Genomic DNA, 23,662 nt, shown 5'->3' with positions numbered 1-23,662 from the left:
CTGAAATGTGGCAAAAGTTCGCAAAGTTCAAGGGGGCCGAATACTTTCGCAAGGCACTGTATATCCACCCTATCAGCTACAGAAACGTCTGTTCTCCAGTATGTACCCACCCTATCAGCTACAGAAACCTCTGTTCTCCAGTATGTACCCACCCTATCAGCTACAGAAACCTCTGTTCTCCAGGATGTACCCACCCTATCAGCTACAGAAACCTCTGTTCTTCAGTATGTACCCACCCTATCAGCTACAGAAACCTCTGTTCTCCAGTATATACCCACCCTATCAGCTACAGAAACCTCTGTTCTCCAGGATGTACCCACCCTATCAGCTACAGAAACCTCTGTTCTTCAGTATGTACCCACCCTATCAGCTACAGAAACCTCTGTTCTCCAGTATGTACCCACCCTATCAGCTACAGAAACCTCTGCTCTCCAGTATGTACCCACCCTATCAGCTACAGAAACCTCCGTTCTCCAGTATATACCCACCCTATCAGCTACAGAAACCTCTGTTCTCCAGTATATACCCACCCTATCAGCTACAGAAACCTCTGTTCTCCAGTATATACCCACCCTATCAGCTACAGAAACCTCTGTTCTCCAGTATATATCCACCCTATCAGCTACAGAAACCTCTGTTCTCCAGTATGTACCCACCCTATCAGCTACAGGTTGTCTTAAGATTTCCTTCTATTGATTTCTTTCATGTTGTCCTTTCTCATTTAGGTTCTTACTAGTTTTACTTGTGGTGCTAATGCAGGGGTTTCAGCCTTTAAGAATACCATGATGATTTTGATCAGTGTCTGTTTTTAACAGGGGGAAATCCCTTCCTCCAGGCAGCCAGGGTGGGAGGTATTTGAATATAAGTGGTTTGACATCATTTACCCTGAGCTGCACAACAGCCATCCATCACCGGCCCCAGCCATGACAGTTTGTCAAAATGCTGTACATTTTCTGTATTTGATTTAGTACCTGAGCCTGCCCACGGCTGACTGACCCAAGTGATAGACGGACACAACCAAAGGGGCCATTTGTCTTGTTTACCAGCCTCAAATAATGGCGTCGCAGGTCCGTGTTCTTTCTGGTGCGGATGTAATGCTTTCAATACACACACACACATACACAGCAGCTAACCTTTGTTTTATACCCTGTTCTCACTGTATTCAGTGTTCCTAGGAGGGTTTCCCTTTGTCAATGGCTGTAGAAATGTTTAACTTTTTTTTTCCTCAGTCACACGTGTGGATCTGCCAATATTATGGTCCTGCTGTATCCGTTTTTGATTGGTAGATGTGGTGTTTGCGTGCACTCACTAAGGTTAACATGTTTTGGGGGGTTTGTTTACATTTAGCCTCTAGTTGGCCTGTGGTTTGTGTGAGGTATTGGGGGGATTCTATTAAGCTGGCCCGGATGGGTGTCGTTTGCACTGGGTGGAAATAGCATTCACTTTGGAAGGGGCAGCCTCCCCGGGCGTGAGCTGGGTGCCCCGTTCTGGCTGACAAGAAAAGTCACGTATGTTAAGCACGTGGAGCAATGAGTAGGATTCTGCATGTTTTTTAAAATCAAAAGCAATCTGCCTTCCCAATGAAAACGACTAGTTAGAGGTGGGGAATAGAGGGAGAGGTTTCATTTATTTATTTTTGGAGGGGGTGTGTCTCGGATGGTTGAGGGGCAGCTCTCGGAGAACTGTGGGGGGGATCTTGGAGGGTTGGTGGCCCGGCGGTTGGGAGTTTGGGCCGGTGGCCGATAGGTCGCTGGTTCGGATCCCTGTTTTTGACTTGGTGGGAGATGGCGGCGTGCCCTTGTGCAGGGCGTTGATCCTGGTTGCTTCTGGATGGGAGTGATAGATGACTGAATGTCATGTAACTGTTGAGCTGCTTCACTGCTGGTAGATTGTATGTAATAATAATAATTAGGGTTTAGCCAACAGATGGATTGAACTACTTTGACATTTTTGAATTGATCGGTCATCCCCCTCAAGTTGTGGTAGTAAATAGATTTCAAATGCTAACAATTCTTGGCCAATGAACGACAAAGGCTAGAAACGTGTGACAGTGCTGGGTCGCTGTGTAACCAATAAAACACAACTACTCATTGATTAGAACTGTGATCTGTTTCAGGTTCTGAATCACCTGATTATTATAACGGCGGCCTAGAGAGAACACATACCAACAGTTATAGAAAAATATTGTATTTGCAATATGTACAAATAACATATCAAATGGAAAAATACTTGTTAATACATTTAGGAACATCGTATATAAATAGACCTTTGGCATTCATAAAATCTAGCTGCAAAACTAAAAGCTTAAAACATGTATAAACCACAGAAATAATCCTACGTACAATAAAGCCAACCAGTGGCTCAAAGTCCACAGTGCACAGAGAGACAGCCATGACAACCACACCTTTCCCTTTTGGATGAGTCGACCAACACCAGTCTCACCATAGACTTACACCGTCACAATGGGTGCCATACTTACAGTGCCTCACCGTTCTGTGCATCCGAGTACATTCTTCTCCAGGTTTCACAAGAGCCTGCTATGGTCTTTATTTACCTGAGTGGATATGTATGCATTGTTTGTGGCTATTGCTTAGCAACATCTTTGTCAACATACAGACAGTACAATGTAAGATGGTAACCATACATTGTAAGAGAGTCAGAGAATCCTATTTACATTGGATGCATACATGCAGAATAGTTACATGTCTCCAGTCACTATTCATGTCAATAGGGAGGAACATACAGGAGCTCTTATCTGCTGCATAGATTTGTAAAGGCACAGAAGAACAATATCTCATATCTGCTGCTGATAACTGAATGTGAGGCGCTGGCTGGTGCATGGGACATTGCATAGTATTTTACAGTTTCCATGTACCACTTAGGGCTAGATTAAATCCGTATCGTGGAAGATCGGCAGTATAGTACGGCTGAAATGTAAAAGCCATTTCCGATTGAGCCAACATATGCAGGGTTTACCGTGAATGCAGAAACATTGCTTTTAAATTACAATCACGCTAGACTGCGGTTCAGCGTTCGTGAGACTGCACATGTCGGCTCGACTGGAACATAGTCAAAACATTTGTTCCATATCTTATAGCCTACCAAAACATCTCTTACATAGCTCATACTGTAATCGTTTCCTTTTTAAGATCGGTAATACAACAGTAGAATAGGATACCCTACCCATGCAAATTGTTCTTCGCACACAACACTGACTTAAGTCCACATTAAAACATGTCACTTCGAAACATGCAATGGATATTGTAATTTTTAACAACTTATTACCAGGCTGAATTACAGTTTCTGTAGATCGTTTTTAAAATAACATATATAATAACGTTCATCACTTTGTAGCAAACAGTAAATTCACTTCCCATTTAGTTAAAGATCAAGCACGAGGAGTGTTCCTATGACAAATAGGGGGAACGACGGCAAACTATCAATTAAGTAAAACAGGAGCATGTGAACCAACGATCACACCATGAATCCAATAGACTAAAGAGTCCCCTCTACTGTGTGGAAGAGGTTTGGAGGAGTAGAGTGGTCAGTAACCTTGACGTATTACGTGCTCCTATATTGACTGACTGGATGGATACTAGCTCAGTCAAATCCCAGTGGGTAATGTTCTGAAGGCCTAGACTGTAGAAGTGCCTTGTCAATTTTGCCATTGGTTGTTTTTTGCATTTGTTTTTACTGTCTCGATCAAATAGGTGTCTATGGAACTCAGGGGACACGGTACTGAGCCCCAACCTTACCATGGAGATTCCTAACTTCGAAAAACAATTCCTGAATTTCATTTGGTTAGAAAGACACCTGAATATTACCTGATGGGTTAATATATTGCTTAAGATATTCAACAACAATACAACAACAGCCAATAATATAACTGAGGGTATAATTGCCATGCTATCATTTCCGTATCAACACAGCTATCCTAATAACCAGTCTGGGAGTGTTATTCACATCACTGAACTCACACAGAAGAAACACCCATATTAAAAAGGAGACCGGAAACACCACAATGGCGCGGATATGTTGTGAAAGGAAGAAGTGCCACTATGCCGTGTCGACCTGCGACTACGGGCAGCAGCTGAGAGGAACGTTTGGGGACAATGTCTTTGGACGACACGCGTTGTGGAGATGATGTGTGAAGAGGGGAGCCATTGGTTGCCGTTGGAGACGACTTAGGAAGGGGACAGCTGATTGCTGGAGAAGCTGTCACACAGAGGCACTTGACAGAGCAGCAGTGAGAGTCATTTTCCTACTGGCTGGTGATTGTGTCGGAGGGGCCAAATACACACCAACACACACGCATACACTCACACACTCCTACTACCTTCTGTGCATCTGTGAGGGTAGGGGTCTCCAGGTTTAAATACACAAGTCTAAGCGCATGAAGCAATGTACATGATCATGTTGGAATTCTTTCTAGTACACAGGAAGCACGATCAACATTTGAAAAATCAAAACCTATTTAAAAAAAGTCTGTTCCTTGTAAACTTGATTCACAGCTTGCTCCTACGTTCAGAACGCTGGCGATAGATACCTCCATCACGTAGAACTGGATAAAAACCTCATGGCCGCTTGACACTGTACCAGGTTTATTATTCCTTTTTTTTTAACACTGTTCTTCCTGGGTTTCCTCCCATCAGGATTCGTCCTGTCCTCACTGGCTGTGAAACAGTAGCCCTGGGGAGAAGGAGGTGGGCATGCTGACGCTGTGCAGTGACGAGAGATGAGGGGCGGTCAGGATCCCTCGTGGCGGGTGTGCCATTGTCATTGCGTCACACAGTTGTCGCCCATGTCCTGTGCGTAGCGGTCGGAGATGGCAGTGCGCAGGTCGTCAATGTCCTTCCTCAGCTGGCCAACCTCCAGCAGCTTGGCCCGCAAGTTGTCCTCCACCAGAGAGTTGTCATTCTCCTCCCCTGACATGCTCATCGCTATGGGGGGGAAAGAGAGAGAAATACACCGTCAGGAAGCAGAGATCACATCAATGAGGCAATGCTGAAATCTATCTGATGGGCTTTAGTACACATCTACCAATCCAAGATTTCAACGAGCAGCAGGTGTGTGACTTAGGGAGTGTGAGATATGCTACATTATGAGATAGTAAGTGTATGAGTATGTTTTGGCAGGTGTGTGTGTATTTTTTTATTAGAAACTGGGTGGTTCAAGCCCTGAATGCTGATTGCTCTAATTCTGTCGGTAACCAGTTTCTAATAGCAATAAGGCATCTTGGGGGTTTGTAGTATATTTCCAATATAGGACAGCCCTTAGCCACGGTATATTGACCATATACCACACCCCCTTGGGTACGTATTGCTTAATTATACTGCGGCTGTGTGAAAGGCTCTGTTCAGTGTGTGAGTATAGAGAGTGTATATTGTGTATGTGCTAGGGATGGGCATTTGAAATATTGCCACTATTAGAATAATATCGTGACTTTTTTCTCTCGGATATCCGGATAGTCAGAATACATGTGTTTCGTGAAACTTTTTTCTTGTTTGATGTGCGACAGCGTAGACGATGCTGCTCTGCTTGTGCAGCAGGGCGGGGGAAGGACAGGGGCCTGTTGGGAGGGAGAGAGAAAGTAGCCATACTCACACTAGTTAGACACACTTGTTGCTGCCATAGGTTATATATCATACAATTGATGCAAATAAGCTATTAATTTTTTTTATGGGGCGCACGTCATAAACACTACATTCAAAAAGTTTGCTGTTTTATTTAATGAAGAATTTCACGGTACAGTACATTCAGAAATGATTCAGACCCTTTGACTTTTTCCACATTTTGTTACGTTACAGCCTTATTCTAAAATGTATTAAATAAAAAAAAAATCCTCATTAATACCCCATAATGTCAAAGCGTAAACAGGTTTTTATAAATGTTTGCAAATGTATTAAAAATAAAAAACAGATATACCTTATTTACGTAAGTGAACAGACACTTTGCTATCAGACCTGAAATTGAGCTCAGGTGCATCCTGTTTCTGTTGATCATCCTTGAGTTGTTTCTATAACTTGATTGGAGTCCACCTGTGGTACATTCAATTGATTGGACATGATTTGGAAAGGCACACACTGGTCTATATAAGGTCCCACAGTTGACAGTGTATGTCAGAGCAAAAAACAAGCCATGAGGTCGAAGGAATTGTCTGTAGAGAAGGGTACCAAAAAATGTATGCAGCATTGAAAGTCCCCAAGAGCACAGTGGCCTCCATCGAATGAATGAATAGAAGAAGTTTGGAATCACCAAGACTCTTCCTAGAGCTGGCCGCCCGGCCAAACTGAGCAATTGAGGGATACGGGCCTTGAACCCGATGGTCATTCTGACAGAGCTCCAGAGTTCCTCTGTGGATATGGGAGAACCTTCCAGAAGGACAACCATCTCTACAGCACTCCAACGATCAGGCCTTTATGGTAGAGTGGCCAGACAGAAGCCACTCCTCAGTAAAATGCGCATGACAGCCCGCTTGGATTTGCCAAATCCTTCCAGAAGGACAGACCATCAGAAACAAGATTCTCTGGTCTGATGAAACCAAGATTGAACTATTTGACCTGAATGCCAAGTGTCACGTTTGGAGGAAACCAAGCACCGCTCATCACCTGGCCAATAACATCCCTACGGTGAAGCATGGTGGTGGCAGCATCATGCTGTGGGGATGTTTTTCAGCGGCAGGGATTGAGAGACTAGTCAGGATCAAGGGAAAGATGAATGGAGCAAAGTACAGAGAGATCCTTGATGAAAACCTGCTCCAGAGGTTCACCTTCCAACAGGACAATGATAATTAGCACACAGCCAAGACAACGCAGGAGAGGTTTCGGGACAAGTCTCTGAAGGTCCTTGAGTGGCCCAGCCAGGGCCCGGACTTGAACTCGATCGAACACCTCTGGAGAGACCTGAAAATAGCTGTGCAGCAATGCTCCCCATCCAACCTGACAGATTGAGAGGATCTGCAGAGAAGAATGGGAGAAACTCCCCAAATACAGGGGTGGCAAGCTTGTAGCGTCATACCAAAGAAAACTTGAGGCTGTAATCGCTGCCAAAGGTTCATCAACAAAGTACTGAGTAAAGGGTCTGAATACTTATGTAAATGTAATATTTTAGTTTTTTTTTAATTAGCAAAAACCTCTAAAAACCTATTTTTGCTTTGTCATTATGGGGTATTGTGTGAAAAAAAAAAAATAGAATAAGGCTGTAACCTAACAAAATGTGGAAAAAGTCAAGGGGTACTGAATATTTTCCGAATGTATTGTATAAAATTAGTAATTGATTGGAGATGTCAAATTGCTTTGAATCTTTGAAGGAAAGATGTCTGGTCACGAAGGAATGAAGCAGTGTCTTCTTGCTCCTCTGTTGCCTGAAACCTGAAACCTGTGTAGTCATCACTTTACAACATCAATGTTTAACCCCCAACACGCTGCCTTCACTTCAAAGGCTGACAGCTTCTATATCTTGAGAAAACATCATTAGCTCTTGGCCTCATAAATATGGGAGGCGGCTAGCCCACCAGGAGGTTCAGCCTCTCTGATCTGAGCTCTGACTGGAGCCATAAGGATTTCCATCTAGCTAAGCTAGCTATAGCTACAGTACAGCCACTGCTGCACTCCGTCTGCTCCTTTCACAGCTCCAAACCAACGCAATTACAAAAGATAACGATTCCACAGAAAAGGGAAAATCATTTTCTCTGGCTCTGCATCAATAGTTCAGACTCTTTTCAAATGCTTCCCCATGATTACAGTTAGGCCAGTTGTTTGAGTAATTGCCACAGTGCAGCAGGACCAATGACGTATAAACCCTGGATTGCTGATGCTATGTATTGACCATTGAGAGGCTTTGAAGCCACCAGTCGGCCAAATTGGCACGCCTCAGTAGGAGCAGTCCTCCATAGGAATGAATGGAATTCTACAGGATTTCAATTAAATGTTTCAAGGACGAAAATCAAAGTATTTAGAATTGTTGTTGTTGTATTGGACAGTAACACCAGTAACAACTAAAAATGATACTTAGTAAACCGTTTTAAAATTTGTTAGTTTTATGTTTAGCTCACATAATATACAGTGGCTTGCGAAAGTATTCGCCCCCCCCTGGCATTTTTCTTATTGTGTTGTCTTACAACCTGGAATTAAAATGGATTTTTTGGGGGGTTTGTATCCTTTGATTTACACAACATGCCTACCACTTTGTAAAGTCACCTTTTGCAGTACTTACAGCAGCAAGTCTCTTGGGGTATGTCTCTATAAGCTTGGCACATCTAGTGACTGGGATTTTTGCCCATTCTTCAAGGCAAAACTGCTATAGCTCCTTCAAGTTGGATGGGTTCCGCTGGTATACAGCAATCTTTAAGTCATACCACAGATTCTCAATTGGACTGAGCTTTGACTAGGCCATTCCAAGACATTTAAATGTTCCCCCTTAAACCACTCGAGTGTTGCTCTGGAAGACTGAAACAGGTTTCCCTCAAGAATTTCCCTGTATTTAGCACCATTCATCATTCCCTCAATTATTTTTTTATTTTTTACATTTTTACCCCCTTTTCTCCCCAATTTCGTGGTATCCAATTGTTAGTAATTACTATCTTGTCTCATCGCTACAACTCCCGTATGGGCTCGGGAGAGACGAAGGTTGAAAGTCATGCATCCTCCAATACACAACCCAACCAAGCCACACTGCTTCTTAACACAGCGCGCCTCCAACCCGGAAGCCAGCCGCACCAATGTGTCGGAGGAAACACCGTGCACCTGGCTACCTTGGCTAGCGCGCACTGTGCACGGCCCGCCACAGGAGTTGCTGGTGCGCGATGAGACAAGGATATCCCTACCGGCCAAACCATCCCTAACCCGGACGACACTAGGCCAATTGTGCGTCACCAATTGTGCGTCACCCCAATACCAGCCTCAGATATTGCAGCCCAAATAACAGAGTTCAAGTAACAGACACATCTCAACATCAACTGCTCAGAGGAAACTGTGTGAATCAGGCTTTCATTGTTAAATTGCTGCAAAAAAAGGACACCAATAATAAGAAGAGACTTGCTTGTAGGGCTGGGCGATATGGCTAAAATATCATATCATGGTATTTTTCACATTTTTGACGGTATTTTATGTTTTGATTAATAAAAGTTCTAAATGTGCTTTATGAGTAGTGCATGACCCTAGGGTGGCAACACATATATTCAAAATTATTTCAATGGGTCTCCATTCGGATTGTTCTATACTGTTCAATTCAACTTCAACCTAAATTTCCTGCATTTCCAGCAATACGTAATATGGTACACTGACTTGATTAGTTAAATAAAGGCAAAAAAAAATCCCAAACTTGTCATAATTAGGTTTTAATCCAGAGAGGCTAGAAAAGTGATCAAGATCTTCAATGAGACTTTGCAGGGATCCAGATTTATTTATTTATTATTTCACCTTTTTTAACCAGGTAGGCCAGTTGAGAACAAGTTTTCATTTTCAACTTTTCAACGGCCAAGATCAAGCAAAGCAGTGTGACAAAAACAACAACACAGAGTTACACATAAACAAACGTACATTCAAGTTTGCGACTTAAGAAAACTTCAATCATCAACATACATGGACACTTTTGTTTTTATCCCCTGGATTTCTAACCTCTTGATGTTCTTGATGGATCTAATTTTAATAACTAGCATTTCCATGGCTATTATAAATAGATATGGAGACAACGGACAGCCTTGTTTTACTCCTCTTAAAAGCTCAATACTTTCTGAGAAGTAACCATTGTTTACTATTTTACATCTGGGGTTGCTATACATAACTTTAACCCATTATTGTATAAGAGATTCACCAAAATTAAAGTAATCCAGGCATTTATATATAAATTGTAGTCGTACTTTATCAAACACATTTCCAAAATCTGCTATGAAGATAAGGCCTGGTATCGTTAATGTTTCATAATGTTCAATTGTTTCAAGTAACCGTTGTACATTATCTCCAAGATATCGTCCATGTAAAAAAACATGTCTGATCAGGAGGAACAATATCTGGTAAAACCTTCTTTATTCTGTGTGCTATGCATTTCGCCAGGATTTTTGCATCTCTGGAAATGTTTAGTGTAGGCTACTGTTCTCCGGGTATAATGCAAGATTACCTTTGAGCAAAACATTAGGAAATTTAGCAGGCTACGTTCTTTCTATGATAAACATTAGAAATATGATGGCCATGCATCGTTTTTGCAAAAGACCTTGCTTTTTCATTGTTAGCTCGTTTACTTTTGTGGCTGCCAGCCAAATAGCGTTGCACTTTTCATCTGATGAAAATTAAGCTATTTTATGCCAAATGTGTTGCACTAATGCATTTTATGTGAAGGAAAACTATAGTTGCAGGCCACGGATCCTATTGAAGAGAAAAAAAACATGACTTTCAATAGGAAACGTGACTCCTGTCAATACACAGCTGGACTCACCTGTTTCTGCTTTCTCCCGTTGTGCTATTTACAAACAAACACATGACTGGCTCAACTGTTCTCGGGAACTACGGTGAGCTTCATAATGTAAAATAATGTGACAGGTGAAATGAAGAATGTGATCTGCTTTATCTCCTAACGGATTGCACAAGTTGACTGCAGTTATTTACTTAAAAAGTGAAAAAATAGCTTTAATGGTATTAAATGTATTGAAACAACATCCCATGGCTATTTCCAAATACCCCAGTGTACCGTACGGTATACCGCCCAAGCCTATTTTGGATAAGGCAGTAGTTTGGGTGGAGGTGTGTGTATGCAGAGAGGTTTGATCTAGACAGATGTACTTACATTTGATGCCCAGTAGCAGTGCCAGGTTAGGCTCCTTGCCCTGGGCCCTCTGGGTGAGGATACTACAGAGGGCCTTGAGGTCCAGCAAACACAGGGACATCTCCTTAAGTAAGGGCCCGGCTTCGGGGCCTTGGCCCCCGCTGCCCTGACGTACCACCACGCCCTCCTCCACCTGCCTTCGGTTCTGTAGGAATACACACACACACACAGTGGAACACACACACTTAGAACACACACACAGTGGAACACACACACTTAGCTTAGATATCCACACTGGGTTTATTATTAAACGCTGACACTAATGCAGCAGAGCTCTGGAGTGTTCATTAAATTAATGTAAAACCCATTAAATCCGCCCCAATATTAAATAGGATTTTGAGCCAGTTCAAAGTAGATAAAGTGTTGCTGAATTGAAACACAAATTGGCAAAATTCTTTGCTCTGCTTAAAAGCGTCGTTGTTGTTCTCTGTCACTGCCACAATGCATTAATAACAACAACATAGTGTAAATGGCTAGAGAAGGGAGTTTAGTCGCTCACAATAGGAACACAAGCATTTCACGGACCTGCAATAACATCTGCTAAATATGTGTTTGTGACCAATACAATTTGATAACTTTTTCTTATCATAACATGACAGCCGCGCTATTATTTCGAAACAGAAATGGATTTGTCCATTAGGGCTCCAGAGAGTGTATTTTTGGATGAAACTGCATTTGAGAGAGAAATGAAGAAGTGAGAACTGCCGCTGGCAGGCAGTGTCTAAAGCGGAGTGTGTGAGTATTTGTGTGTTTACACTCCTTTGTAACCTGGGAGGATCATCAACACTTGCACAGCCTCTCATTGGTTCTGCTTTGAACCAGAATAGTTGAAATAAGACACTTTAAAATGAGTCTCTCCAAATGTCTCACAGAATACCATGTAGTCTGGAATAATAATCACCATCCCTCAACAGGATAACGAGGCATCATAGTAACACAAACACCCACCAAGGGGACAGAAAGGTAATAGTAGTTGTCATTTTAGGACCGATTATCCAAGATCCTGCTCTTCCAAGATGGAGGCCGTATCACCACAAAAACAAAAAAAAAACTCTTTCATCTCAGTTTCACACCCAAAGGCGCATACCACTTGTTGTTGCCTGGAGTCAAATTTCCCTCCTCCCCTGTCATTCTTTCTGCACGCTGCTGGGGACATAGTGTGCCGCTTAAGACCCAGCCTCCATAGAGCAGTGGAGTTAAAACCACCCATACTAGACACACCACACAGACTCATCTCATCTTGTCATATCTCATCGTCCCTGCGCCGACAGCCCTTTGAGTAGTCGAAGCCAGGCAACACTCCATCCTCCCCTCCCTCCCTCCCTCCCTCTCTCTCTCTCTCTCTCTCCAAACCAGCGACCTCCCTTTGTGGGAGCCGAGCCGGGGAATCTTCCAGCTGATAATTGCCTCTTGTGTCCCTGTCAGTGGGATAATGTATGGTGCTGCCGCGCCAGCCACGTGTGTGTGTGTGTGTGTGTGTGTGTGTGTGCTCTCTACCTCTCCTCTGTACAGGAGACACACACACACGTGTTCCCGCCCTCTTCTGCCCGCCCGGCTGTCACATGCATGAATTCAGACCTTTCATCGCCGGGCTCGTCCTCACCTTGAGACGGGTGGGGGAGGTGAAGAATGACACCATGAATTCTAATAGTGTGGTAGTGGTGGGAGCTGGAGGGGCCATATTGGGTTATTCATGATTTGGCTGCTATGAAAAGATATGAGGACAAAAAGGGTCACTAGTGGAACATAATGGGGGTGAATGGACCTCTCCATCACCAGCTAAACCTGGGACAGAGCTACTGTCTGACAGGATGTGGGTGTGTGTGAGAGAGTGAGAGATACTCCAATCTACCCTAGGTTCTAACATGCGTCCTTTGTCCTGATCTTGTCCTCATTTTGATTGTGCCCACATTCTTAGACAGGAGTAGACAATTTTAAAAGGCCCATTGTGAACTGATTTTGATCAGGTCTCCATAAGTGTAAACTTATAGTAAACGATCAGGACGCGTGTTAGCGGCAGGTATAAGGGGCTTAAGAAATGTCCGCTCATTGTTTGCTCCCGAGAACAATTCTACTTTGCGACGTACACGTTTGTAGTTAGTGTTTTCGGAGTGTCTGCACGAGGCTCATCAGCGAGGGGCTGGTTACCTGGTGGAGGGTGCAGGAAAAGGCATCCAGGGCCTCGTCCTTCTCCTGCAGCTGTTGCTGGAGCTCTTGGGAGAGACATCGCTCCTTCTGCAGCCTCTGCTCTACAGCCTGCAGCAGAACAAGACAACCATCGCATGAAACGCCCACTATGCTGTACGATGCACTGATGACAGCGATGACTGATCATCATCCTCTTCTTAAACATCATCATCATCACCACTCACAGACACACTCAAGGACAGACACACAACATGACAACTACTAGACGACAATAGCACCTGATTGAAGCATATTGTTGACCCAAATACAGTCTAATAATAGGGCTTACCGTCAGCTCAAGGGTGAGTTTTTCTATCTGGTTCTTCTGATTGTCTATCAGCTGAAAAAGAGCAGAGCGGAATCGTAAACATCTGGTAGCTGTCAAGACTCAGCACTCTGAATGACCCTGTGTGTGTGTCTGTGTGTGTGTGTGTGCATTCTGCGTCTGACCTTGCTGGTGGTGGCTTGCTGTTCCTGTAGTCTTGCGTTCTCTACCTCCAGCTGCTTTAGGTCCAGCATGGGGAGCCGTACGCCGTCCTCAAGACACTGCTCCACCTTCTCCTGCAGGCTGGGGGAACCAGAGAGCGACACAACGTTAGGGCACCGTCTGTCATCAACACAACCACAGCTAACCAGCTCTGTTTGAAACGCACTGTGACAATTAAAAAACATATTGCATTTCTATTCCTTGGTCATACCTCTGCACAGCAGCCACCAGCTCCTTCTCCCTCTTGCACTGGGTCTCAATCAGGTCCTCTTTCTCCTGCAGCACGGTGCGGCCTTCCTCCAGGTTTTTCTCCAGACGAGCCACTGTGTCCTGCAGGCCCTGGGCCTTCCCCTGACTCTCCTCCAGCTGATAAACACACGCAGCACATGAACAGAACATTAGGACTGTACATACACAAACAGGCAAACACAACTAGATAAGACTCACCGAACCATACACACCAGTTTAGTGCACACAAACCCACACTATGAAATTTACATTGACTTAATTGTCTGGTTCTTATTGACCTCTGGTGGTAAAATGGTGTATTACACGATAACGATTACCAAATTGAATCTCATTAATTGTCTTGAAGAAATTTACACAAAGCAGGTTGACGATGATTTAATTATCATTACAGTTCAGATAGACAGGGCAAGCACAATAGGATACATATTATCTTAAGGTTGATCAGAGGTTATTAACAGACACTTGCTGTTAATTGACAGTATGAACTCCCCTGCCTCCTCCTCTTTCCCCTCTAGGACTACCATTAATGCAGCCTGAAATGGCTGATCTAATCAGGTCTAATGGGATTAAAGAGCTGTAATGAAGAGACGCCTCCGCTCCATTACCAGGTGTTACTGTAGCGTCTGAGACGCTAGCTAGCAGAGACGCTAGCTGGGGCTCACTGTCTGGCCATGCTAGAGGGGGTAGACATAAGGAGCTTTCTGACCAGTGACCACAAATCCAATTTCAACCAATAACCTTAACCTTTAACCCTCACATGAACCTGGCCTTTAAGCTAAATCTTAACCCTGAAACTAAATCAAGACCATACAGGCTAGCTCATGTACTCTCTAATCATTTTGGGGGTATTTTCTAACATAGCCATCAAATGACTAAGAAGCATAGCAGAGATTCTAGCGGAGATGCTAGCGGAGATGCCAGGCAAACGGGACCCCCTGAGGTGATCCTGTGGCTGGACAGGGTCTCTACCTGCTGGGCCTGGGTCTGGACCTCATCCAGGGAAGGCAGGTCAGCCAGGTACTTCTCCAGGGTTTCTATCCTCTGCTGCTTCTCCTGGTTCTGCTCACTCTCCCGCTGACACTTCTTCTTCAGGCTGTTGATGTAGCGGTCACGCGTCTTCATCTGGAGGGCGGGGTAGAGGGTTGATTACATTCATTAGGGTTGGGGTTGTGGCTAGGTTAAGTGTTCCAGGGGTGTACACATCAAGCTAGAGTTAGGGTTGTGGCTGATCCGGGGTATAGACATGAAGTTAGGGTTGTGGATGAGGCTGGGGTTGTGGCTGATCCGGGGTATAGACATGAAGTTAGGGTTGTGGATGAGGCTGGGGTTGATCCGGGGTGTAGACATGAAGTTAGGGTTGTGGATGAGGCTGGGGTTAGGGTTGATCCGGGGTGTAGACATGAAGCTAGGGATAGGGTTGTGGATGAGGCTGGGGTGTAGACATGAAGCTAGGGTTAGGGTTGTGGATGAGGCTGGGGTTAGGGTTAATCCGGGGTGTAGACATTAAGCTAGGGTTAGGGTTGTGGATGAGGCTGGGGTGTAGACATGAAGCTAGGGTTAGGGTTGTGGATGAGGCTGGGGTGTAGACATGAAGCCAGGGTTAGGGTTGTGGATGAGGCTGGGGTTAGGGTTGATCCGGGGTGTAGACATGAAGCTAGGGTTAGGGTTGTGGATGAGGCTGGGGTGTAGACATGAAGCCAGGGTTAGGGTTGTGGATGAGGCTGGGGTTAGGGTTGATCCGGGGTATAGACATGAAACTAGGGTTGTGGATGAGGCTGGGGTTGTGGCAGAACCGGGGTATAGACATGAAACTAGGGTTAGGGTTGTGGATGAGGTTAGGGTTGATCCGGGGTGTAGACATGAAGCTAGGGTTAGGGTTGTGGATGAGGCTGGGGTTAGGGTTGATCCGGGGTGTAGACATGAATCTAGGGTTAGGGTTGTGGATGAGGCTGGGGTTAGGGTTGATCCGGGGTATAGACATGAAGCTAGGGTTAGGGTTGTGGATAAGGCTGGGGTGTAGACATGAAGCTAGGGTTAGGGTTGTGGATGAGGCTGGGGTGTAGACATGAAGCTAGGGTTAGGGTTGTGGATGAGGCTGGGGTTAGGGTTGATCCGGGGAGCAGACATGAAGCTAGGGTTAGGATTGTGGATGAGGCTGGGGTGTAGACATGAAGCTAGGGTTAGGGTTGTGGATGAGGCTGGGGTGTAGACATGAAGCCAGGGTTAGGGTTGTGGATGAGGCTGGGGTTAGGGTTGATCCGGGGTGTAGACATGAAGCTAGGGTTAGGGTTGGACTGGGGTTAGGGTTGATCCGGGGTGTAGACAAGAAACTAGGGTTAGGGTTGTGGCTGGGGTTAGGGTTGATCCGGGGTGTAGACAATAAACTAGGGTTAGGGTTGTGGCTGGGGTTAGGGTTGATCCGGGGTGTAGACAATAAACTAGGGTTAGGGTTGTGGATGGGGTTAGGGTTGATCCGGGGTGTAGACAATAAACTAGGGTTAGGGTTGTGGCTGGGGTTAGGGTTGATCCGGGGTGTAGACAATAAACTAGGGTTAGGGTTGTGGCTGGGGTTAGGGTTGATCCGGGGTGTAGACAATAAACTAGGGTTAGGGTTGTGGCTGGGGTTAGGGTTGATCCGGGGTGTAGACAATAAACTAGGGTTAGGGTTGTGGATGGGGTTAGGGTTGATCCGGGGTGTAGACAATAAACTAGGGTTAGGGTTGTGGCTGGGGTTAGGGTTGATCCGGGGTGTAGACAATAAACTAGGGTTAGGGTTGTGGATGGGGTTAGGGTTGATCCGGGGTGTAGACAATAAACTAGGGTTAGGGTTGTGGCTGGGGTTAGGGTTGATCCGGGGTGTAGACAATAAACTAGGGTTAGGGTTGTGGCTGGGGTTAGGGTTGATCCGGGGTGTAGACAATAAACTAGGGTTAGGGTTGTGGCTGGGGTTAGGGTTGATCTGTGTAATATGCCCATTGCCCACCTTATCCTCCAGCTTCTTGATGTCCTCTGTGTATTTCTGGGTGTTCTGTTTGAGGAACTCGTTGAGGTGGATGACCTCCAGCTCTGCAGCGGCCAGCTTACGGCCCAGCTCCCCGTTGTCACAGCACAGAGGGCTCATCCTGTCTGGGACCTGGGGCTGGAGCTGGTGCTGGGGGTGGAGCTGCAGATGGAGCTGGGGGTGTGACTGAGCCACTGGGCTGTCATATGGAGACTCCTGGAAAAGAGGGGAGGATAGACATGAGTTGTCAGTCTTTCAAAGAGCTCCAGACGGCCAGTTGAGATGTCACTGTGTCGGTGAGGCTTTATTACCTTAGCTTTGAGTAGACAGGGGTCGTCACAGCGCCCCTTCTGGCTCTGGAGGACCTGTTGCGCTTTCAGCTCGTTCTCCCTGATCCGAGCGTGGAGCTGTAGGATCTGCTGCTTCTGTCTGGAAAACACACATCCGACGTAGAATGTCAGCAATACACCACAATGTGTAGCAGAAGCAGCCATGCTGATATCCCAGGTAATACGAACACATAAAGAAAAAAACGAGGTACACATTCAAATACGCAATGGTCACACACAGCGCCACCTCTCTCCGTGGTGAATATTACACAGGCTGGCAGTAAAACAGAAACACACAGCCAACAGGCCAATCAATGTGGAGCATATAGGACCATATATAATAATACTATATAATAAGGCAGTTTGACTCAGTGTAGATCACTTAAATCTAATATTTCTCTCTTGTGAAGGGTGGGCCAGCTGGCTACATGCTATCCCGATGAGGCAGGCACAATTTCCTCCCCCTAAACCCCGCCCTGAAAATAAAGAGTCATATTTATAGTCAGCTCCTAAATACCTGTCTCTTTGCTTTGACATTTTCTGCCTTTCAGCAGAATAAAAAGGGGCGCGTTGATAAATGCTACCGGATCGAGATTGGAATACTAAATGCTTGGTGTTTAGGTTTGCTTTCGACTGCCACCTGGTGGTGAAATTTGCCCGTTTTCTCATTCATTTCAGTCACAATTGATGGAGACATTCAATAACGAGGCTCACAACTGAGAAATGTAACACCTTGACCAGCCTGCTGCTAACTCAACTCATGAACAATTACATAACGTTAGGAAACTGTTCATCCCATCTAATGCACACAGCATGTTGTCGTATTCACAATAACACCAGTTGGCCAGGATATTGAGTGTGCTAGATTGATCTCTCCAGTTCAAAGTGGGTCCGGCCTTTTAAATGTCATACCAGTCCACGTGTGGATGTGGCAGGGTGGTGTCTGTGTGCTGTGTGCTGTGTGCCTCCTCTGTGTCTCTGCCTGCATTTCCTGCAGTAACCTCTGGGTAGTGTCTGTGTGCTGTGTGCCTCCTCTGTGTCTCTGCCTGTATTTCCTGCAGTAACCTCAGGGTGGGTGGGTGACCCTGTGCTGTTCACTCCCCTCCCCTGGCACTGCCCAGCTTGTCCTGTCAGCGCCAGCCTGCCACTCTGAAAGGGGACACCTCGGACGCGTGTGGCCGACATGCCGCCACACAGACATCTGCTCAAGGTCATTGAAAAAGTGTGTGTGTGTGTGTGTACATGCCTCGGCTGGGTTGACTGTGTGTGTGTGTGTGTGTGTGTGTGTGTGTGTGTGTGTGTGTGTACATGCCTCGGCTGGGTTGACAGTGACTGTGTGTGTGTGTAGATGCCTCGGCTGGGTTGACCGTGACAGTGTGTGTACATGCCTCGGCTGGGTTGACAGTGACTGTGTGTGTGTGTGTGTGTGTGTGTGTGTGTGTACATGCCTCGGCTGGGTTGACAGTGACAGTGTGTGGCCCATAGAAATGAATAAAGGATGTCAGAGACTGAGAGACTGTAGTGCTCTAACTTTCCACTGGGCAACGACAACCAGAAGGGACCCTCACGGAATGTTTTTTTCCTTCCGATGTGGCGAACCGCATCAGACACCGTGCTGGAATATAATGAGGTACAGTGGGGCAGAAAAGTATTTAGTCAGCCACCAATTGTGCAAGTTCTCCCACTTAAAAAGATGAGAGAGGCCTGTAATTTTCATCATAGGTACACTTCAACTATGACAGACAAAATGACCAAAAAAATCCAGAAAATCACATTGTAGGATTTTTTATGAATTTATTTGCAAATTATGGTGGAAAATAAGTATTTGGTCAATAACAAAAGTTTATCTCAATACTTTGTTATATACCCTGTGTTGGCAATGACAGAGGTCAAACGTTTTCTGTTAGTCTTCACAAGGTTTTCACACACTGTTGCTGGTATTTTGGCCCATTCCTCCATGCAGATCTCCTCTAGAGCAGTGATGTTTTGGGGCTGTTGCTGGGCAACACGGACTTTCAACTCCCTCCAAAGATTTTCTATGGGGTTGAGACCTGGAGACTGGCTAGGCCACTCCAGGACCTTGAAATGCTTCTTACGAAGCCACTCCTTCCTTGCCCGGGCGGTGTGTTTGGGATCATTGTCATGCTGAAAGACCCAGCCACATTTCATCTTCAATGCCCTTGCTGATGGAAGGAGGTTTTCAGTCAAAATCTCATGATACATGGCCCCATTCATTCTTTCCTTTACACGGATCAGTCATCCTGGTCCCTTTGGAGAAAAACAGCCCAAAAGCAGGATGTTTCCACCCCCATGCTTCACAGTAGGTATGGTGTTCTTTGGATGCAACTCAGCATTCTTTGTCCTCCAAACACGATGAGTTCCATTTTGGTTTCATCTGACCATATGACATTCTCCCAATCTTCTTCTGGATCATCCAAATGCTCTCTAGCAAACTTCAGACGGGCCTGGACATGTACTGGCTTAAGCAGGGGGACATGTCTGGCACTGCAGGATTTGAGTCCCTGGCGGCGTAGTGTGTTACTGATGGTAGGCTTTGTTACTTTGGTCCCCCCCAGCTCTCTGCAGGTCATTCACTAGGTCCCCCCGTGTGGTTCTGGGATTTTTGCTCACCGTTCTTGTGATCATTTTGACCCTATGGGTTGAGATCTTGCGTGGAGTCCCAGATCGAGGGATGTCTTCCATTTCCTAATAATTGCTCCCACAGTTGATTTCTTCAAACCAAGCTGCTTACCTATTGCAAATTCAGTCTTCCCAGCCTGGTACAGGTCTACAATTTGGTTTCTGTTGTCCTTTGACAGCTCTTTGGTCTTGGCCATAGTGGAGTTTGGAGTTTGTTTGAGGTTGTGGACTGGTGTCTTTTATACTGATAACAAGTTCAAACAGGTGCCTTTAATACAGATAACGAGTGGAGGACAGAGGAGCCTCTTAAAGAAGAAGTTACAGGTCTGTGAGAGCCAGAAATCTTGCTTGTTTGTAGGTGATCAAATACTTATTTTCCACCATAATTTGCAAATGAATTCATTAAAAATCCTACAATGTGAATTTCTGGAATTATTTTTCAAATTTTGTCTGTCATAGTTGAAGTGTACCTATGATGAAAATTACAGGCCTCTCATCTTTTTAAGTGGGAGAACTTGCACAATTGGTGTCTGACTAAATACTTTTTTGCCCTACTGTACATACTGACTCAGTCCGACTGTGTACATTTGCTGCTCAGAGGCCTTCGCCCAATATAATAACAAGATTCAGATGTGTTTCTCCTAGAATTGTTTTGGTGTTTTTTTTTCTCCAGCCTCAATGAACTCCCCTGCTTGGCCCGATGACTCACTACTCCACCTCTGCTGGTTTTAAACATCCCTGTCCTGTGCCGTGCATTTCTGACCTGTCAATCTCCAGCTCTCTCTGTCGCAGAAGGCCCTCTTTGATCTTCACCAGCGTGTTCACAGGAAGGGAGGCTCCGCCCAGCATCTGCACAGGAAACACACACACACATCGGTCAGCACACTTAACATCTACTAAGCAAGCAGAGCCGCATCGTTTGTCATCTTTGTCATCGTCGTCATTATCTTCATTATAATCAAACTAAAGATTTAACTAAGGGACACCAAGAGAGTCAACGAGCCCAATGCCATTTCACATGTGTACCCTAAATGTAGTCCCTCTATACAAAGACATGAGCCACAGCTTATCTGCATGCGCTGGGCCTTCACACATTCCAACAGTATATCCTTTATAGCCCTCCTCTATACAGGAGTGTGGGCAGGGTGTCATGGACGGGCCGTTTGGGCGGGCAGAGACTGCAACATTGGATCAGTGAGTGACTAATCTCCTATAGCATAACAAGGTCTCTGTGCCAGATGGCTGGGCTACTGCAGGGCCCCTGGTAAGAAGCGGTCACAGGGATCACGATATGGGTCAGGTATGTCCTCACAATCTACTACTACAGGGGCACAGGGCACAGGGCACAGAGCAGAGACAGCCAGATCACGTTCAGTAGGCACGAAATGGAAAATAATTTGAATCGGAAAGACGAAAATGGGTGTTCCTATTGGACAAATTCAGTTACTGAACACGTCCCTTACTATAATAATCTGGTCTCAGTCTCCATGAGATTGAAGGTTAGGTAGGCTGCAACATCTAAGTCTTTATTTCTATAGCTCAAAAGAAATGGTAAAACCCTCCAAGCACATGTGAAACCCTGAAGAATCCCATAGGTATTCTAATATGGTGGACTGGACAGTGTGTCTACAACAGACTTGTATTCAGGCTTAGTTACGGATGGTATGGTGGTGCTATGGCGCTATGTGCACAAACAATGCACACCAATAACATGGATCCTGGACACAAGAGCCATTACCACATACTGCGTTCTGCTTATCTGATGCGTGTAACCCCTCGGTTATTGTCTGTTCATTGAGTTGCCTGCCTGCCACCAGGTTAAAAATACTTATCCTATTAATGCCCTAGATATCAGCTGCACAGCTCTTCTCTCGGTCTCTCTAGCCCTGGTAAAAAGACCCCCTCCTGTGAGGCTTTGCCACTCCCCCCACACATACCCTAACCTGGAACGAAGGTAGGAAGACATCACAGGAGATCGGTGGTACCTTAATTGGGGAGGACGGGCTCGTGGTAATGGCTAGAAGGGAAATCAGTGTAATGGTATCAAATACATCAAACACATGGTTTGATGCCATTCCATTCGCTCCGTTCCAGCCATTGTTATGAGCCGTCCTCCCCTGGGCAGCCTCCACTGGCAGACATCCATCCGTCCCTGACTCCAGATCCACTTCACATAGCTTAGCCTATTTTTAACAAACCATTGTGTGACTGTGGCCACAGCAGCGGGCAGAAACAAGCAGAGATGTGTCCACTGTATCCTGGTACGATAAGCTAGTACACACGGGCTCTCAGAACTCAGCAGAACTCAGGAGATATTAAGAAAAAGCCCCAATAAAAAGGTAGGGGCACTGCTGCACTGACAACCAACACGCTGGAGGGAAACATGGGGAGTTTCCACAACACTGTATGATGGGGCCAAGCCAGGACAGGCCAGGGTAAGACAGGATAGGCCAGTGGGGCCCACAGGGACAGGCCTGAACTCTGGATCCCACTGCTGCCTTCGGCCCTCTTATCACAATATCACCACACATGATGGTTTATGGGCTTTTCTTTTGTTTTAGGCTGGTCTAAACCCAAGCTAAATTCGCGAGCGCGACAAACTGAGGAGGTGTCGCCTGTGTAGAGGACACTCAGTGTCTCTCTGGGGAGAGCAGAGCGTCAAACTGCCACTACAGCCTTCAGGGAGCAGGAACACCACTCAGGGAGCGGAAGTCAGCATGAAAAAAAATTCATGAAAATGACGGTCAAGTTTGTACATTAGCATGTGCTAAAAATGAAATGGCATTGTACGCTGGAGGCCTTTCTCTGGGAATCAATGGTGAAAGAGAGGCTGTCCACTTGCCTGCCAAGTTTATAGAACGAGGAAGACTGAGCGAGCGAGAGAGAGTATGTTAAGAGAAGGTGGGTGGGTGGGGTGCAGTTAGTTTGTCGCCATGCAGCCGGAGGCTCTTGCGCTGGGGGGGGGGAATTTACTTTAACACTAGGGATGAATTACTGATCTGGGGCATAGCTGTCCCCACCAGCTGATAGCAAAGCCCAACACAAAGCAACACCCACCGCCTTCAGACTGAGGTCATGGCCATGGGCGCAGCAGGGGTGATGTTATCACCATGCACCACACACTCTTTCTTCATTGGTTTAATACCGCACACCAGCCCTAGAGGAAGCTTACTCCCAACACCAGGCCCTAGACCATCAGGCTCCCTCACGTCGTCACTAGACCTAGAGGAAGCTTACTCCCAACACCAGGCCCTAGACCATCAGGCTCCCTCACGTCATCACTAGACCTAGAGGAAGCTTACTCCCAACACCAGGCCCTAGACCATCAGGCTCCCTCACGTCGTCACTAGACCTAGAGGAAGCTTACTCCCAACACCAGGCCCTAGACCATCAGGCTCCCTCACGTCGTCACTAGACCTAGAGGAAGCTTACTCCCAACACCAGGCCCTAGACCATCAGGCTCCCTCACGTCGTCACTAGACCTAGAGCCGGAGCATACTGTATACCTCCGTTGTCCGGCAACAAGGTTTTTCAGTGTTCCGCCTAATGACCATATTGTCGCTTTCTTCCCCCACACAGTCATTCCAACCAATTACAGTTGAAATGCAGTAACAGCAACAGCTGCTCCCAGACAGACCCAGACATTACCCTGTGCTGCTGCCTGCTGAACGCTTGAAATGCCAAACGACAAGACAGTTTCATTTAGATGCCTGGGGAGCTGGGTTTATTCATCTGCACCACACAGGAAGATGGAAACACGCACACACAGGCATGCACACACCAAACTAACGAACCAGAAACCGAATCATCTTTTATAATGTGTCCCACATACGCCAGTGTATTTCAAGTTCAAAGCATTCTTACTGGGAGGTGGTCTTTAATCGTATCAAAAGACTATCTTCCTGGCAGAGCTTATTGCTTAAAGTAACTGTCCAGTGTTTCCCGTTTTTA

The 23,662-nt window shown here is 45.7% G+C and overlaps 1 protein-coding gene across 2 annotated transcripts in view; it reads right to left on the bottom strand.

The window, feature by feature from the left end:
• Positions 1-2,171: 2,171 nt before the first annotated feature.
• The window catches only part of LOC139407139 (centrosomal protein of 85 kDa-like), a 74,590-nt gene continuing 53,099 nt past the window's right edge, over positions 2,172-23,662 (bottom strand). For both annotated transcript variants that reach the window (XM_071150587.1, XM_071150586.1), the window contains 10 exons: positions 20,475-20,560; positions 17,054-17,171; positions 16,725-16,958; positions 14,711-14,863; positions 13,704-13,858; positions 13,456-13,573; positions 13,295-13,345; positions 12,967-13,074; positions 10,780-10,963; positions 2,172-4,940 (listed from right to left, as the gene is read on the bottom strand). In XM_071150587.1, the coding sequence (XP_071006688.1) occupies positions 4,777-4,940; positions 10,780-10,963; positions 12,967-13,074; positions 13,295-13,345; positions 13,456-13,573; positions 13,704-13,858; positions 14,711-14,863; positions 16,725-16,958; positions 17,054-17,171; positions 20,475-20,560 (1,371 nt within the window). In that variant the 3' untranslated portion in view covers positions 2,172-4,776. The remainder of the gene's footprint in view (positions 4,941-10,779; positions 10,964-12,966; positions 13,075-13,294; positions 13,346-13,455; positions 13,574-13,703; positions 13,859-14,710; positions 14,864-16,724; positions 16,959-17,053; positions 17,172-20,474; positions 20,561-23,662) is intronic.

Source organism: Oncorhynchus clarkii, chromosome 4, assembly GCF_045791955.1.
Source record: "Oncorhynchus clarkii lewisi isolate Uvic-CL-2024 chromosome 4, UVic_Ocla_1.0, whole genome shotgun sequence".
In the NCBI taxonomy this organism is placed as follows: domain Eukaryota; kingdom Metazoa; phylum Chordata; class Actinopteri; order Salmoniformes; family Salmonidae; genus Oncorhynchus; species Oncorhynchus clarkii.
Note: the sequence above shows the minus strand (reverse complement) of the source record. Positions and strands in the feature narration are given on the sequence as shown.